This window comes from Myotis brandtii, unplaced genomic scaffold, assembly GCF_000412655.1.
Source record: "Myotis brandtii unplaced genomic scaffold, ASM41265v1 scaffold253, whole genome shotgun sequence".
NCBI lineage: Eukaryota > Metazoa > Chordata > Mammalia > Chiroptera > Vespertilionidae > Myotis > Myotis brandtii.
In genome coordinates this window covers 2,337,006-2,355,084 of record NW_005359590.1, presented here as the reverse complement: position 1 = coordinate 2,355,084, position 18,079 = coordinate 2,337,006, and the positions used below count along the sequence as shown (strand labels likewise).

Here is an 18,079-nt window from a genome sequence, read left to right as displayed (position 1 = left end):
GGCGGGGTGGTGGTGAGGGGGATGGGAGGTAGGGAGGGGGTGGCAGGATTGAGTAAAAAAAAAGAGAGAACTCATGGACATGGACAATAGTGATTTTGGGGGTGGAGGGAGATGGGTGGAGGTAGAAGACTGCATAGAGGGAATAAATGGTGATAGAAAAAATTAAATTAAAAAATGCCTCCAAATTTTTGAAGAAATATTATTTTTCACCAAAAACAAACAAAATAGAAATCAAGCGTGAAGAGAAAATACTTTTTAAACATTCAAGGATAAGGACTCAGTCTCTCTCTTTTTTTAAATTTATTTTATTGTTGAGAGTATTACAGATGTCCCCCATTTTCTCCCCTCTGCCCCCCTCCACCCATCACCCCCGCCAGGCCCGCACCTGTCTGTTGTCTGAGTCCATGGACTATGCATATATACTTATAAGTTCTTTGGTTAATCTCTCTTTTAACCTATCGGGAAGCCCCCTGGAGGATGCACTCCATCAAAAAGGCGTAAACTATCAAAGAAGATGACAGGAAACAGAGAAAGCTGAGACCTGGCCCACGAGAGGGGGATGGGGGGGGCGCAGGAACTTCTGGGAGGAGGTGAAGGGAAATGACGGGTGACAACTGCCTTAAAGCAACCATCCCGATTGGAACAGCGTGACTCAAGAGCCAAGCATGTTGAGGGTTGTCATCGCCGTGCCCTCTGCCTTATACCATCTTAAACAAATATGAAAATATTTCACAAACAAACTTAAAAGCTTTGAAGCGTCTGGGTGTCTGGCCAGACCCTTCAGGCTAAAGCAGACATTCTTAAAGCTGTAGCTTATGCTGGCAGGGTGAAGGAATTCACTCCACCTCACAGTGTGTGTTTCCCAACTGGTGGGAAACGTTGCTCGTGGCTGAGGTCTGGGGCAGAGTGAGGCAGGGAAGGGCCCCAGTTCTCCCTCAATCTCTACTGTCTCTAACCACCCCCCCCCTCCGGATTCCAGCTCAAAGACAAGCTGTCCCTTTAGAGCAGTGGTTCTCAACCTTCCTAATGCCTCGACCCTTTAATACAGTTCCTCATGTTGTGGTGACCCCCAACCATAAAGTTATTTTCGTTGCTACTTCATAACTGTAATTTTGCTACTGTTATGAATCGTCATGTAAATATCTGATATGCAGGATGTATTTTCATTGTTACAAATGGAACATAATTAAAGCATAGTGATTAATCACAAAAACAATATGTAATTATATATGTGTTTTCCGATGGTCTTAGGCGACCCCTGTGAAAGAGTCGTTCGACCCCCAAAGGGGCCGTGACCCACAGGTTGAGAACCGCTGCTTTAGAGGAATCATGTGTAAGCTCAACCTCAGCCTGTGCGGGAAGTGGCTTGAGATTTTTCCTCTGGCCTGGTTCTCCTCCCCCACGGGATTAGGCAGTGGGACTTTGAACAAACTATGTCCCCAATTCCTCTTCCTCGTAAACCTGGGCCCCTTGGACTCGCAGCCGGCTGGGCAGGTCTCATGGGATTTGTTCTCCTGAGGATGTCAGCTCCCCAGACCTAGAAATGCGGGTCTAGGCAGGGTAGGAGAAAAGTGAGCAAGGACACTCCTCAGCCAAGGTGGGAGGGGCCCAGCAAGGTGTGTCTTCATTCCCTGGGTAGCCCGTGCTCTTCCCTGGGGTCTTCAGTCAGTTGCCTCACCGAGAGCTACGACTTCCTCTGAAGCCCACTGGGCTGTCACCCAGCTCAGCAGAGGCGCCCTTCTGGGGAGGGTGGAATGGGACGCGGTGGAGGAGGAGTACACCCCTGAGTCCTCCACCGGTGTGACCTCACCACCTGCTTCCTGCCGGCTTGGGAATGTTGTTTCACACCCAGGGACCTAAGGGGATCCCAACTGTTTTACTCCAAGGGGAGATGAGGATCAGGGGATGGGCGATAGAAATATCTGTAATCGAGATTTCTGTGGGACTGTGTTATCTCTTTAAAGGATTGGCGATGGATGTGCTTGGCCAAAATAAGTAGGTAAACCCAGAAAGAGGAAGGCAGGAGATCCAGGCAGCAGTAGATCCAACTGTAGGGAAATGCAGTGGGATTCCAAGGATGAGAGCAAAGGGAAGTCCCAGGAGGACAACTGGGTAACAGGCTTCGCACACAAGCCAGGCAGAGGGAGAAAGAAATTCTAACAGCAGAATGTCACCAAAAAAAAAAAAAAAAAAAAAAAGGAATGAGTGAATCATCTGATGTGATTATCTTGTGGAAAAGTATGTTGAGAGGCTATTAGAAAGAGTGAGAAAAGTTAGCAATAGAGTTAAAGAATATTAAGCAAATTTAAAAAGCAGGCAAATATTAATTTGCAGAAAAAGTATGAAAGGAGACCCTAGTATGGTAAAATGCTCAGCTATAGTAATATTTACATAAGCATAATAATGGAAACAGTGACTACTGAATTAATAAAATTTAATGTAATTTTTTGGGAGAATAGAAAAGGGAAACAGAGGGCACAGTGGTGTAAGAAAGTGAAATTTTCCTCTGTCATGAGATGAGAGAAATGATGAAGAAAGAACATGGACCTCTTCCGGCATTCTCAATATAACAGCTGTTCCCGCTACTGCTTGTCTAACATTTGTGACATTACAAGATGCCAAACAATCAAAGCTTCATTTCCACACAAGACTACAGCAAAGTTAGGGGAGAAAGGGCTGGCCAAGCTCCTGCAGAAACAATATGTTCTTAGGAATTTATCTTATAGAACTATTTATGCAAGTGGTTGGTCAATGCAGAGAACTAGAAACAATCTAAATATTTATCAATGAGGGATTGAATAAAGAAATCATGGTATGTTTGCACAATGAAATTCTATATAACCACTTTAAAAATATAGAAGTAAATATGTATAAATAGAGGGACAGCTCCAAAATATACTTCAAAAAAATCCAGAATAGTATGTAGAGTATAATCTATTTAAATATATATTAATAAAATAATTAAAAATAATTTTTCAGCCCTGGCTGGTGTTGCTAAGTGGTTAGTGCATCGGCCATCCCATCGAAGGGTCAAGGGTCTTATTCCCAGTCAAGGGCATGTACCTGGGTTGCAGGTTCAATCTCTGGTCCCAGTTAGGGCGCATGTGGGAGGCAACCAGTCAATGTGTCTCTCTCACATCGATGTTTCTCTCTCCCTCTCTAGGAGCAAGAGTCAGTCTGGTGACATGCAGGGGACATGGCACTTCAGACAGAGGGGAGAGCATAAGTAAAAAGAGTAAAAACAGAGGAGAGGACAGCACCGTGATGGCGAACCTTTTGAGCTCGGCGTGTCAGCATTTTGAAAAGCCCTAACTTAACTCTGGTGCCGTGTCACATATAGAAATTTTTTGATATTTGCAACCATAGTAAAACAAAGACTTATATTTTTGATATTTATTTTATATATTTAAATGCCATTTAACAAAGAAAAATCAACCAAAAAAATGAGTTCGTGTGTCACCTCTGACACGCGTGTCATAGGTTCGCCATCACTGTGCAGCTAGAAACACTTTTATAACAAACAATATGTCACTTTCAATTTAAAAAGAGAGAGAGATTTTTATGGTTCTACAAAGTTTGGGAATTCCATTGTCAGAAACTGAAAACTTGTACTGACAATCTTTACCCACCACATGTTCTTTGAACAAAGTATACTGGAGTCAGAGGAGGAACTGGTGGTAATGGAAAGAATCAGTGAAGTACTGCGTCTGGCTGCACTTATCGTGGGACAGAAAAATAAAGAGAGAACACCTAAACTAGTCATTTATGAAACTTTGAGTTATGAGAGACCAATAGTTTATCTATACTAATAAAAGGGTAATATGCTAATTAGACTGGACATCTTCCGGACTTTACTCCGGACAAAGCCATGGTGGCGGGGCCGAGGCAGAGGCGGTTAGGGGGATCAGGCTGGCAGGGGAGAGCAGTTAGGGGTATCAGGCTGGCAGGGGAGAGCAGTTGGGGGATTAGGCCGGCAGGGAGGGGAGCGGTTAGGAGCCAGCGGTCCTGGATTTTGAGAGGGATGTCCGCCTGCTGATTTAGGCCCTATCCTGCAGCAGGGATCAGGCCTAAACTGGCAGTCGGACATCCCCCAAGGGGTCCTGGATTGGAGAGGGTGCAGGCTGACTTGAAGGACCTCCCCTCCCCTGTGCACAAATTTAATGCACTGGGCCTCTAGTATAATAATAAGTATAAAGCATTTTAAGACCTACAGAAGATAAGCAATGGTAAGATGCTTGTAAGAGGGCAAATGTGAACAACAGAACCACAGCACTGGGAATTACAATAGAAACATATTTGTGTCAGTGTAGCAGATACCTATCTTGTGGCATAAATTGGCTCGTTAGTATCAACATGAATCTGAATCTTCTCCAAAAGCTTTCCAAAGGAGTAGAAGTTACAAACCTGTTAATAAGGAGCTGAATTCATGTCCACTTCAGATTCAAAGTAGAAATAAGTCTTTGAGCCTGATTTGGCAAGAATTATTTTAAATAAGAAAACATTGCCATGGTAATAAATGGAACATGGAGAAAATAGTTTTAAAAACACAAATAAAATGAAAAATACCTTTATCAATCATAACTCAGAGATAATCACTACTAAAATTTATATATTAATTATTTTCTTTTTTCTACCTATATATAAGATCTATCAAAATGAAATATGTATTTTTATGATAGCATTTTTTCACTTTGCAACCACTTAGGAACACCTTTTGTCAATGTCTGTTTTATCTATAAGCATGATTATTAGTGGCTCCACTGCATTCCACTGTAAAGACATACCATAATTTACTTAACCAACTCTCTATCATTGGACATTTCTGTTGTTTACAATTTTTCATCATAAACAATACTTTTACAATCTTAACACATACACTCAATTATTTTCTTCTGGTAAATTATTAGAAGTAAAACTGTTCAGTCTAAGATTGTGTCTTTAAGGCTTTTCTTTCTTTCTTTCTCTCTCTCTTTTTTTTTTTTTTTGGTGTTTTTGTTGTTGTTTTGTTAATCCTTACCAGAGGATATTTTTTTCCCATCAAATTTTAGAGAGAGTGGAAGGGAGAAAGAGAGAGAGAGAGAAACATTGATGTGAGAGAGACACATTGATTGGTTGCCTCCAGTAAGCGCTCTTTCTCTCCTCCCTCTCTCCCTCCCTTCCTCTCTCTCCAAAATCAATCAATAATTTTTTTTTAAAAAAAGATAGCTATCGCCGAAACCGGTTTGGCTCAGTGGATAGAGCGTTGGCCTGTGGACTGAAAGGCCCCAGGTTCGATTCCGGTCAAGGGCATGTGCCTGGGTTGCTCGATGTTTCTGACTCTCTATCCCTCTCCCTTCCTCTCTGTAAAAAATCAATAAAATATATTAAAAAAAATAAAAAAAGTAAAAAGATAGCTATCACAAAGGAGGCCATATTTGAGCTGTATCTGAAGGACAAGCAGGAATTTGCTAGACAAAGGAGAGAAGGTAGGGCAACCCTGGCTGAGAAAACAGCACATCCTAAAACAGTGGTTCTCAACCTTCTGGCCCTTTAAATACAGTTCCTCATGTTGTGACCCAACCATAAAATTATTTTTTTCGTTGCTACTTCATAACTGTAATGTTGCTACTGTTATGAATCATAATGTAAATATATGATATGCAGGATGGTCTAAGGCGACCCCTGTGAAAGGGTCGTTCGACCGCCAAAGGGGTCGCCACCCACAGGTTGAGAACTGCTGTCCTAAAGCCTAGAATACAAATGATTCCATGGAGTGGGGAACAGGTGGGAACAGGGTGATCCAGTAGAGTGACCATAGTGATCACAGGACATTCTTGCAGTAAGTGTGCAAACCGAAGGAGGCCCCTACCTGGCACCAGGCAGGGCAAACACCAGCATTAGCACATTCCCCCTGTTGATATTATATAACAGATCAAATATGAATCCAAGGGAGAACCAAAGTCTTCTGACTTCTAGGATATGAGACCATCAATGGATAGCATTATAGAGCCGGAAGTTCCCTTAAACTTGACCTGGCACTGAACTCTCATTTTTCCAGGTGGGGACACCTGTAGGCAACTTGCCAAAGGTCATACAGATGATAAAGACCCACTTTTACTGGGATGTGCTTACAAATAACCCACTTCCATAGTAAAACATTTTTATATTTCCTGGAATATATATAACATATTTTAGCCAGTGGAGTTAAGAAAAAAAAACTGCTTTCAAAACTCTAATCGATCCTTGTCCTGTCCTTGTTTTCTTCTCAAACTACATGCCAAAAAAGAACTGACTCCCTATTGCTTTCAACCCCCCACAAATCAGTGTTTCCAAGTGACTCAATCTAACATAATTAATCAAACTCCCTGCAACACCTCCCTTGTACCAACCACATAGCCACAGGTAACTTATACTAGTAAGTTTCATTGAAGTGTCACTTCCAAGCTGTCCAAAGAGTAAATATCAACATACTAAAGGTTTTCTCCCTTGAATACATTTCTCCGCATCAATGACTTTCTGAAGGGATGTGTGTGTTTTCTTGGCGCTCGCTGGTTGTGTAAATTAACATGAAAAGCCTATGCCATGGTCACTAACAGACTGTAAGCCACTTTAATCCCATGTGCCTGGGGGTCATGCTAGATAATATAGAACCACCACTATATGGCAGAGCAAGCTCTTGGCCGAGGCTCGAAAGCATTGTTAAAAGAGCCCCAGCCTCCAGCTGCTGAGTGAATGTGACCGGGATGGGGGGACATTCCACCACTCTGTATATTGTCCCCAGCCAAAGTTGGGCTCCCCGGAGCAAGGCAAAAGGAGAGATGGACTATTCTTTCCTGCTTAACTTCTCTTAAATCTCCTCACTGTTCAATCCAAAGGCCACCTCCTCCACGAAGTCTTCCTTGACTGACCTGCTTTGAATCATATCTTCCAAGGCCTGCTAATCATTCTACCCTCTCCTTTTGGCTACAGTGATTGCATCAACTGAGATGAACCAATCAGAGTCTTCCACCGGACTTTATATGCAGATACTACCTTCTTCTAGAATGTCCTTTCTTCTAGAATGGCTACATAGGTTGATAAAAGCCTGTGGTCATGCTTTCTATCATATTCTTCCCTTCCTAACTCTTTCTATCCCCCCCACCCCGCCCCACACACACATCTTCCAAAATTCACCTTATAAGGGAGACTTGTGTACAAAGTAGAATGAAAACAACACAAAGAAGAGCCGAGAGAGAACAGCCACCACCTATGGCACTCTACCCTAAGACATCTTGCTGAGGAGTAGGCGGGAGCCAAAATCCAGCCTCTATTCTATTCACCCAGGTAAGGGCTACCCTCCACCCTTGAAAGGGAGCCCCCTTTTCTTTCAAAGGAAGTATCTGCCTGCTCCCTAAGCCTTCTCATGCACACATAAGAGTTGCATATGCTAGAGAGATGTGGTAAGATCAGCAAAGCCTTTAAAGTCATCCCCAATCCTTCCTACTTACAGCTACCAACACATTCCTTTTTCACCCACACTTGCTTCAGCTGGGTTTTTGACACTTGTAACCAAAGAAGTCCTGACCGAGACAGCAGAACAGACACCCAGATTGCTTTGGATGCAGCAACACATTTGTTTATTTCCTCACCCGAGGATATTTTTCCATTGATTTTTAGAGAGAGTGGAAGAGAGAGAGGGGGATAGACAGAGAGAAATATCAATGTGAGAGAAACACATCGATTAGTTGCCTCCTACATGCGCCCAGACCAGGGCTCGGGCTGGGGAGGAGCCTGCAACCAAGATATGTGCCCTTGACCGGAATCGAACCCAGGACCCTTCAGTCTGCAGGCCAATGCTCTATCCACTGAGCCAAACCGGCCAGGGCAATGCATTTGTTTTAGCCGTTAACTTCCTAATAGCCATTTTCTTTGGGATCTTCTTTCCAATCTCCAAGTCCTCAGACTTCCTGAATCAGGCACAGAATAACTAATACCCTCCCTTTTCTTTCTTAGAGACTCGGATAGCTTATATGCAGAGATAATGTACCAAAGAAATCAAGTTCAACCCAGTAATGCTGCGGTTGCTTTCTTCATGACAATGATTAGATAGGCTCTCTTTTCTAACCTTTTTGGTAACGCCTCCTCTGTGGACCCCAGCAGCAGGGTATGCTGTCCAGACACTGGCTGTTCGTGCCTAACCTGAAAAAGGGTCATTGCTAATTTCCCCTCACAAATCCTGATGTGTTTCATTGCGTTTTGTTTGTAAGGGATGGATCGCTCACCCTCTTTGGTATCTGTCCAACTCGTGCAGAACCGTGCGGTCGCAGTACTCAAACACCAGGTGCAGCCTCCGCTTCCTCCGGAAGACTTCGATCAGGTTCACAAGGTTGGGATGCTTGAGTTGCTGAAAACAGGAAGGACAAGGCGCCAAATGTGAGGTGTGGAAGACAGCGTTCTCTAGTTCGGACCCAGTAAAAAGAAAGCTGCTCGTCCTTTAGGAAGTTTTTGTCTTGGTTGAAGTAACCTGTAAACAGTATTATCTTACTTCTCTTCATGAGCTGTTTGCTAGTAGCTTGTATGTGAAAAGCGATTATAGCCCAGGTGGTTGGTGAAGGCAAAGAGAGATGTGAGAAGGCTGGGAAAGAAAGGAGAGTGAAAAGGGAGGGATGGTTTAGTTAATACAAACTCATCCTCTAAGGCTCAGATGAAATGCCCTTCCTAAGGAGGTCTCCCCTGCTCCCCAGGGCTCAGTGCCCCTGCATGGCTGGTAGCTCCCCTGAAGTATGTGTCCTTCAGAACCTGTTGTCTTTACTAAGTAATTACAGAGTAAAAATTCCTCAGTTGATTGTTTATGTCCTCTGCTGTCAATAGATATAACAGATACATTCCACAGAATGTAAGGACCATGATATCAGGGTCTGTGTTCTCTTGTTTACTCAAAATGATGTTGTTGAACCCCCAGTACACAGCCTCGGCAATTATTTGTGGATGAATAAATAAATCACGCTTCCTAAGCTGATGAAACATTTTAAGACAGGAAAACAAGGAAGACTTCAATCTGATGTGCCTGAAGGTGTGTGTCTAGAACATGGACCAGGGTGGAGGCCAGACAGATGGCGAGAAAGGCACTGTTCAGAGATATTCTTAGTGATTAGAATAGTCAGATGTGGTGAGGGACTGGAGGTGAGGGAGGGGGAAGAGGAAGTCATCAAGAATGACTAAAGGTTTGTATCGTGGGGCAGATGGCAGGGTCAGCAGTGGGAGAGGGAATGGTTTCTTTGGGGAAGAAATGACTATCTTTGGCATGTTGGGAACTCTGAGACACCAGAGTGGAACCGTCAGGTTGGCTGGAGTTAGAGCTGAAGATAAAAGCCGGGAGTCATCGTGAGTGTAAGTGAATCCACGGACACATGCGATTGACCAGAAGAGCGAGTGAGAAGGGAAGAGGCCCAAGGAACCCCTGCGCATCTGAAGGGTGGGTGAGGAGGAAGAGAGAGGGAAGAATGTCCCCCAAGGTAAGGAAGAAGACAATAGAGCATGATGCCATGATGCCACAGGCAGAATGTGGAAGGACAAATAGACTGCGGTGATGGAGGCTGCTGACAGGTCAAGTGGGGAGCGGCCTGAGCATGCCTGGTGGGTCTCCCTAGGCAGGGGTCATGCGACCTCCCTGGAAGCAGTGTCAGTGCAGTGGTGAGACCAGGAGCCAGACCCTATGGGTGTAGCATCTCAAACCACATTACTCCTCTCTCTCTGTTGACTCCAGGGGCAGGACTCAGAGAGGCACCTCTGGTCTTGAAACCAGTTTGCAATCAGCAGCCCAGAGGTTTCAATCACAGCTCAACATTCACAATGTCATTCAAGAAGGTGTGGATGTTTCTACTTCAATACTGAATGGGCTTCTTTAGGGACATAGGGAGGAATTAGACGAGAAGAACCAAGCAACAAGATGGATGGATGGATGTTCACAGGCTTATTCAACATGTTTATTATACATACAAGTCATCTTAATAGTCCAGACTAGATTACCATATATCCTACAAAGATTTAGTTCGGGGCTCATTTAATTAGAATCCCTTCGTTATTATGAGTATGTAAAGCCAAAGCCTCAGGCCCAGTCTCATTCCTCAGCATTCTGAGCTGGGCTGGCCCAATCTGGAGTCATCAGTGGTTCTTACCAGCCTGGTCACCGCCATCCTTCAGCTATGCTGTACCTAGAAGCCTGGGCCACTCAGACGAAGGTGTAGTTTCTTGTGTTAAAGTTTCTGCCTTTGCTGCTGCAATTTTACTTTGGTCTCCCTTTTAGTTTCTCTCTGTATTTTAAATATTGGATTAGAGTTGGAGACATCGGTATGAACTCATGTTTAGCTTAATGCAGGTACAGATGATTACTTACAGAAAAACCTGTAGATATGTCTGTATACATAGACTGGAATTCACACATATATGACTTTGCTCTGTCAGATCAAAGAGCCTAGAAGCAACCATACCCCAGGGGCAACATGTGCACCTAGAGCTCAAATCTTGGTTGCTAATACCCTTCTCCAACAAAGGGAACAGGGCTCCTGGGAGAAAATGGATGATTCTAGATAAGGAGGAAATGTACAAGATAACGCCAGAAAGTAAGGAAATGATAAAAAAAACAAATCCTACATTGATGATGGTATGTCAAAGGGACACAAATACCCATGAATCCATCCTGATATGACTGAATGATTGACTGACTGACTGAATAAATAAATAAATAGGAGAAAATAAATACATTTATGTAGAAGAATTCCAAATAATTCCTGTAGATACTCTGCCTTCACGGAGGAGAGCCGAACTCCCCACTCCTCATGTGTGGGCTGCACATAGTGACTTCCTTCCAAAGACTACAGGATGGAGAGACAGCGCAAGAGTGACTTCCTTGGAGAAACCTGACAGACACTATCTCAGGCAGGTGACGTGGTTTTCCTCCCAAGCCCGGGACCCCAGTTTAACCGTGACGAAAACACCAAACAAATTCCAACAGGGGCACTTTCTACAAAACACCTGGCCAGGACTCCTCAAAAGCACAGAAAATCTGACACTGTCACAGCCAAGACAAGCCCAGGGACACGTGGTGAGTAAATGCCGTTTGGAATCCCAGATGGGATCCTGGGACAGAAAAAGGACATTAGATTAAAACGAAGGAAATCAGAATAAAGTATGGACGTCAGTTAATGATAATGTATCAATACTATTTCCTTAATTATAACAAATATACTGTACTAATGTAAGGTGTTAATAATGCATGAAACTTGCCCTAACCAGTTTGGCTCAGTGGATAGAGCATCAGCCTGCGGACTCAAGGGTCCCAGGTTCGATTCCGGTCAAGGGCATGTCCCTTGGTTGCGGGCACATCCCCAGTAGGGAGTGTGCAGAAGGTAGCTGATCGATGTTTCTCTCTCATCGATGTTTCTAACTCTCTATCCCTCTCCTTTCCTCTCTGTAAAAAATCAATAAAATATATTAAAAAAATAATGCATGAAACTAGGTAGAGGGTATATGGTAACTCTCTATAGTATCATCTCAAATTTCTGTAAATCTAAAACTGTTCTAAAAAATAAAGTCTATTGAAACACAAGTACACACATACACACGCGCACACTCACACACACAGACACTTTTACCCAGCACACCACTTCTGGGAATATACCTTATAGAAATAAAAGCACCACTGCACACAAGGATATGTACAAGGATACTTACTGCAATATTGTATGTATAGGTAAAAAGCTGGAAATAACACAAACCTCCTTTGATAGAAGAGGATGGCTAAATAAATTGTGATACATTTAAACTATGAAGTATTAAATATTGTGCAGTTATTAAAAATAATGAGATTAACAGAGGCCTCTCTATTGATCTTATGACAATGATGTATGTTAAGTGAAGAAGACAAACTACTGAGTAATTTTATGAAAATAGGAAATACATTAAGATATGTAAATTATTCTATTTTCATATATTCATTTGATATACATTGTTATTTAAAACATATACTGAGCCCTACTCTGTGCCAGACATTATTCTAAGCTCTGGGATTACAATATTTAACAAAGATGACAAAAATCTCTGCTGTCAGGAGCTCATACAAGGGTGGGTAAAAGTATGTTTAGAGTTGTTAGTACGTGAAACAGAGTTTGTTCTTGTATTATTATTCATTAATTACTGCAGTATTTTCCATAGGAACAACTGTAAACTTACTTTATCCCACCCCTGTGTTTGAGCATGCTGGGTGGTGGTGAGTCTTATGGAAAGAAATATAGTAGGTAGAGAACATAATATGATAGGGGGTTGCAATTTAAAACATGGTGATCAGAGAAGAACTCACTAAAAAGGTAACAAATGGAAAAAAAAGTCTAGAGAAGGTGCAGGTCATGAGGATTTCCAGAAAATTGTTCCAGGCAGAAAGAACTGCCATCCCAAAGGCTCTTCTGTGGGATCCTGCCTGGAATGTTTGCAGAACAGCAAGGAGGTCCGCGTTCGCTGCCTCTCGCATGCTGCTTCCCCTCCTTCAGTGCATCCTTTAGTTTAGCCATTGCTGCAGCTTCCAGCTTTGCCCAGATGTAGCCAGCAGCTCTCACCTCAGCCGTACTCTGTGCCTTGGCTTTCTGCCCCAGGGCTGCTGGGTGCTGGGATATGGGATGCTGGCGGGTTGGCTCTACCATGCAGGAGGGAGAACTCCGTGGGGCGAACCCTTGACCAATGGGGGACAGGAAGTGGTGGGTAAGTCCTCTGGTCCTCAGGCTCCTTGCAGAGACCTGGCAGGAGGAGCCCCTTTGCCCTTGCATTGCCTTTTCCTCCTTCCCTATCTCCCTCTCTCCGATCCCTGGTATCACTCCTGCTCCCTGGTATCACTTCCCAAAACAAGCTACTAACAGAGTCGCTTGTCTGAGACTGCTTTCTGGGAGGTGTCCAGGCTGAGAGAGTTGGTACTAGAAGTGGCCCAGGCTGGCAGATCTTCAGAAAGGGATCTGGAACTGGATCAATCCCCAGGCAGATGGCCAGGCCCCCACAGCTGGTGGCAAGTGGGGCGAGAGGAAGCTCCGGGGAGCAGCAACAACACAATGACTGAGACTTCCATCAGTCATGCTTTTGAATGTGGTGCAGTTTGCCTTGTGCATTAGCAGTGGCACGTGACTAATATGGGGCAATGATAATTACAGGGATTATCGAATGACTGGCTTTTGTTAACACCTTTAGGTCGTTGAGAAAAGAAAAGAGAAAATGATAGATAGGTTCTGGTTAGCCATCCATCAACTGTGGGAGTCAGAAGGCCTCTGTGGCAGCCCTGACCGACCGGGTGGTGCAGTTGGTTGGAGCGTTGTCCCATACACGTTTCGGGTTCAATCTCCAGCCGGGGTGCGTATAGGAGGCAATGGGGTCAATGTTTCTCTCTCTTTGTCTCTCTGTCTGTCTCTCTTCCTCTCTCTCTCTAAAATCCATAAGAAACATATCCTTGGGTGAGGATTAAAAAAAATAAAAGGCCTCTATGACAGTATTTAAAGAGACAGTTATCTCCCGTAGATGCAGGGTAGATTGTGCTAAAAGCAGGCTCAGGACTTAACATGTATACAAAAGCGACGATGCACAGTCTCAACAGATCTCTTATGCCCAGGTCAGGGCTCTGGCGAGAAAAGCGAGGGACGCAGAGGTCTGGGATGGGGACGTTTAGGGGATGAGTCTGAGAATCTTAAACCCTCAAATTTCTCAGAGCGCTCTGGGCTGGGAGAAGCAGCCTCTTTTACCTTTGCCACATGAAGACCTGAAAATACCTCAGTGAGGCAGGTGGCTCCCGACTGGATCCCCACCTCCTCCCAGGGCCCACAGACCTCTAACTAGGATGAGGCTGTCACTGCCTCAGCAGGCACTATGGTTCCTGCTCCAGGAGGAAATAACTGTCCTTGAGAATTACAAGACCTGGCTCCTACGTACCAGCAGGAAACTTAAGTCTGCTGGACCATGCAGTGGAGAAATATAAGGCTGGAAAGGGGGGGAATTTACTGACCTGGGAGCACTGTCCCGTGACCTGGGACTTAGTTCCTGACAAGGACACCTGGTAACTCCCTAAGAGGGACTGAGCACCTGACCACGGGCCATCAGGGGATTCTGTGACCCAGAGCCGCCCCGTGAGTGGGTAGTAGAGACACGCCGTCGTAAGGCTGCGAGGATGCGCCAGTGATAATCCACCAAACCATGAAAACTATACATGTGTGATCGGGCTCCAGGAGGTCCGGGGGGAAACAAGCAAGTTACAAAAAGGGGTGGCTCATTCTCCCGTCATCTACTTTGTTGCACTGTCACCCCTCCTTCAATTGACATGTATGTATGGTTCCATGGGAGTTTACAACTAATGGAGGAGAAAAACCCAAGACCAGCTCCCAGATGGATCGGCTCATTATGCTGTCACTAGGTCTGCCACCACCAAAGCCGCCTGGGCGGCGGTCTTGCAGGTCAGGGATGAAAGGGAATCCTCCCACTGAGCAGAGCCTCAAGCAGTGCACTGGATGGCTCACTTTGCATGAGGAAGAAAGGACCTGCGATAAGCAGGGATCTGTGGGAAGACTGGATGGAGCAAGATTGAAAGCATTGGGTGATGAGGCATAAACTGTACTCGTGGGAGCGAGCACAGAGCTTGAGGGTCTGTGGGCCTCACTGATGCTGAGGAGGCCCTGAGCATCCAGGGAGAGGATGTCTTCTCTGGAGGGTGCCAGCCTGCTCTGTCCTTGGCCAGCCCAGGGCTTCTGTAACCGATCCATGCACAGGGTGCCACGGCTGCAGGGGTGGTGGTGATGGATGGCCCCGCAGCACTGGCTCCCTTTCTCCCCAAGGCTGACCTGGCTGCTGCTGCTGAGGACATAACCTGCCAGTAACAAAACCTGACACTTGGGGACTGACATGCTCTGTCCTTGAAGGAGACCAGCTGCTCCGTGGAAGGGCTGTGATTGTCCTTACCGGAATAGATACTAATTCTTGCAAGGGGTTTGCCTGTCCTGCCTGCCCCACAATCAGGAGCTTAGAGGATGTTTGCTTTACCAGCACAGGAGTCCACACAACATCAGACCAACGGGCCGGTTTTCCTGCGAAGGAGGCATGACAATTAGCACACAGCCATGGAATGCATTGGTTCTACTAAACACCTCGTCACCTACAACCAGCCAGCCTAAGGGAATGATGGAAGCTGTACCCCAGCCTTCGAGGACACATGCATTGAACCAGCGGCCACCACATGGGGCTATGTCTTCATTTCAGGAGGGAATCTGTGGGTCTGGGATCCAGGAGCAGAAGTGGGACTGGACTCTCTCATCACCCCTCCTGGTGACCCACTTAGAGAAAGCATGCTTTCTATCCCCCATATTCTCCCAAATTTTCAGGGCAGGAAACCCAAATGTTCATTAATACATGAGTAGTTAAATAAATAACTATAGGACTTTATAGTACATTCAAATGATAAAATAGTATGTAGCTATTAAAAAGAATAAGGTATATCTATATGTGTTGACTTGGAAAGATGTCCAAGGTATATTGTTGCTGTTTTTTATATATTTTATTGCATTTTTACAGAGAGGAAGGGAGAGGGATAGAGAGTTAGAAACATCGATGAGAGAGTAACATCGATCAGCTGCCGCCTGCACACCCCTTACTGGGGATGTGCCCGCAACCCAGGTACATGCCCTTGACCAGAATCGAACCTGGGACCCTTCAGTCCGCAGGCCGACGCTCTATCCACTGAGCCAAACCGGTTAGGGCCAAGGTATATTGTTAAATGTAAAAAGGAACTCACAGAACAGTAGATTCAATACGACAGCATTTGTGTCTGTTTTTAAAAAGGAAATATACTAGTATGTCTTTGTATAAGCACAGAAGTCCTCTGGAATGACACATGAGAGACTGTGGGTGGGGGGAAGGGAACGAGAATGGAAAGTGAAGGACAAGGTAGGTTTCCTTTTTCACTTTACATTCTTCTGTATCCTCAGGTTTTTCTTACGTAAGCATATATTACTTTATCATACAAATGTCTTTTAGATGACTTGCATAGCTCTCTTCACTGTATTGTCAAACCAAGGTAGATATTTTGAAGTTAGCTTCAGGGAACTAGTTAATACATCAGCTGTGGGGAAGGAAAAGCTATTTTCATTATTTAAAAAGCTATGTAATTATTACCACCATCTCCAGCCTAGAGGGAAATATTCCACACCCATCATTACGGTGTCGCTGAGGAATCATTCTTTAACTCTTTGGGTAAAAAAAAAGAAAAGTGCCTTGATCCCACATTTCCTCCAAATGCCAAGCACCCCCATGGTAGATACCCTTGCTGAGTTTTGTTTCAGGGACGACTAGAGAAGGAAAGGGTGTGACGTATGGAGAGGAGGGGTCCTGAAAAGGCTGGAACCATGGGTGGGAAGGTGGGGGCGGGGAGGCTGAAGTTATTGTAGGTTTGCTGTGGACAACATGGACGGGACAGAATGTACCAGGCTGGTCCTCTGGCCAGAGACCCAGGCTGTGATCTCTTCTGGATGCCTTTCTAGACCCAGCACAGGCTAAGAATGTGCACAGTGGATGCTTGATCTGTTTTCTTGTGATTAATGAAGTACATGAAAAGTACCAGAAAAGAAGCAAAAGTACAAATGTGATCAAAATGAACATGAACAATGACCCGGCCAAAAATGAACGCAGCAATGTACTGATAGTTATAAAACAAGTTATTTGTTTGGTTGTGACATATGGTTGATAGCTTCAGTTGATTTAGAAACTCACCTTTCATTATTCTAACCTAAAAAAGAAATGGAGTTCAAAGATTTTCAACCAGGCAATTTTACCCAACAGCATTTTTACTACAGGGCTTTTAAAGTTGATAAGTAATAAAGAAGGTTAATAATTAGCAAGAAAATATGCCCATTGAAAGCAAATTTGTGGCCTAACACATGAATCCTGCCAAATCAAAAGGTGAATTAAAACATTAAAAAATTTAAAGTGAAAGACACAAGTCTGGCCCATTTAAAAAATTTTCCATTCTGTATAAAAAGTACTACCTTCCGGTTTGACTATTCTATAATAACTATACAGGGTGGGCTAATGTAGGCTTACAGTTGTAAATACACAAAACACAGAGTTTATTCTTGTAGTAGTAGTTATTAAGTATTGCATTATTTTTCCTACAAACAACTGTAAACCTACTTTTGCCCCACCCTGTATGGAATTGAATTTCTGCCTATAAATTCGATTTGCTGGAAATAAAAATAATTTAAGTGGTTAAAGAAAAGCAATAGCAACTTTTATTTTTTTATCAGTGTGTATTATAAAGTCACTTATCCTGCCTCCTCCAGCTCTGTGATATTTTATTTTCTAGAGTCTGAGGTGTGTGGCATGGTGTGTGGAGGAGCATTTAGGGCAGACGGTATGCGCTTAATCCCCTGACAAACTGGGTGCCTTTAAGAAGGTAATGAACCAGCTTGTTGATTTCTGCTTCTTTTGTTCTTGAAATATTTGTGTGGCAGCTTTATTACTTAGGAGTTCACTACACAGCAGGAATACAATCTTTCTAGATAAACACGTTATGAGCTAAGGCAAAAAAATCTTCTAATAAACAAACAAAACAGTGAGTTACTATTTGCAGTGAGTATGCTATCTTGTAAAAATGAAATTAAACAGGTCTCCACTTGTTGAACAAATAAGTAGAGATGATGATACGGGGACTGTTTGGTTTCTATCATTGTGGGCAGGATCTGCTTTCTCTTCCATGCTGCTGACAACCAGTTTCCACAAACTGCCAACACCTCTTTATGTGCTAGCAATGGACGGCGAACGGATCTGCCATTCTCTAATAACATCTGCATGGCGTGAAAGCTGTATAATCTGAAGGCCCAACACTAAGCCTGCAGGCCAACCACTGTCTGCAGATGTGTTCTGTTTGGCCTGAATGGTGTTTAATTTTTTTTTAAATTGACTTGTCAATGTTCTTATGTTTTTGTTTTTAATCCTCACCCGAGGGTATTTTTCCATTGATGTAAAAAGAGAGAGTGGAAGAGAGAGGGAAAGACAGAGAGAAACATCGATGTGAGAGAAACACATCAATTGGTTGCCTCCTGCACAT

At 44.0% G+C, this 18,079-nt stretch overlaps 1 protein-coding gene across 1 annotated transcript in view; it reads right to left on the bottom strand.

Moving 5' to 3' along the window:
• The window catches only part of CDKL1 (cyclin-dependent kinase-like 1 (CDC2-related kinase)), a 48,743-nt gene that overhangs the window by 17,663 nt on the left and 13,001 nt on the right, over nucleotides 1-18,079 (bottom strand). Inside the window, exon 2 of the mRNA XM_005867902.2 lies at nucleotides 8,241-8,362. Within this exon, the coding sequence (XP_005867964.1) occupies nucleotides 8,241-8,362 (122 nt within the window). The remainder of the gene's footprint in view (nucleotides 1-8,240; nucleotides 8,363-18,079) is intronic.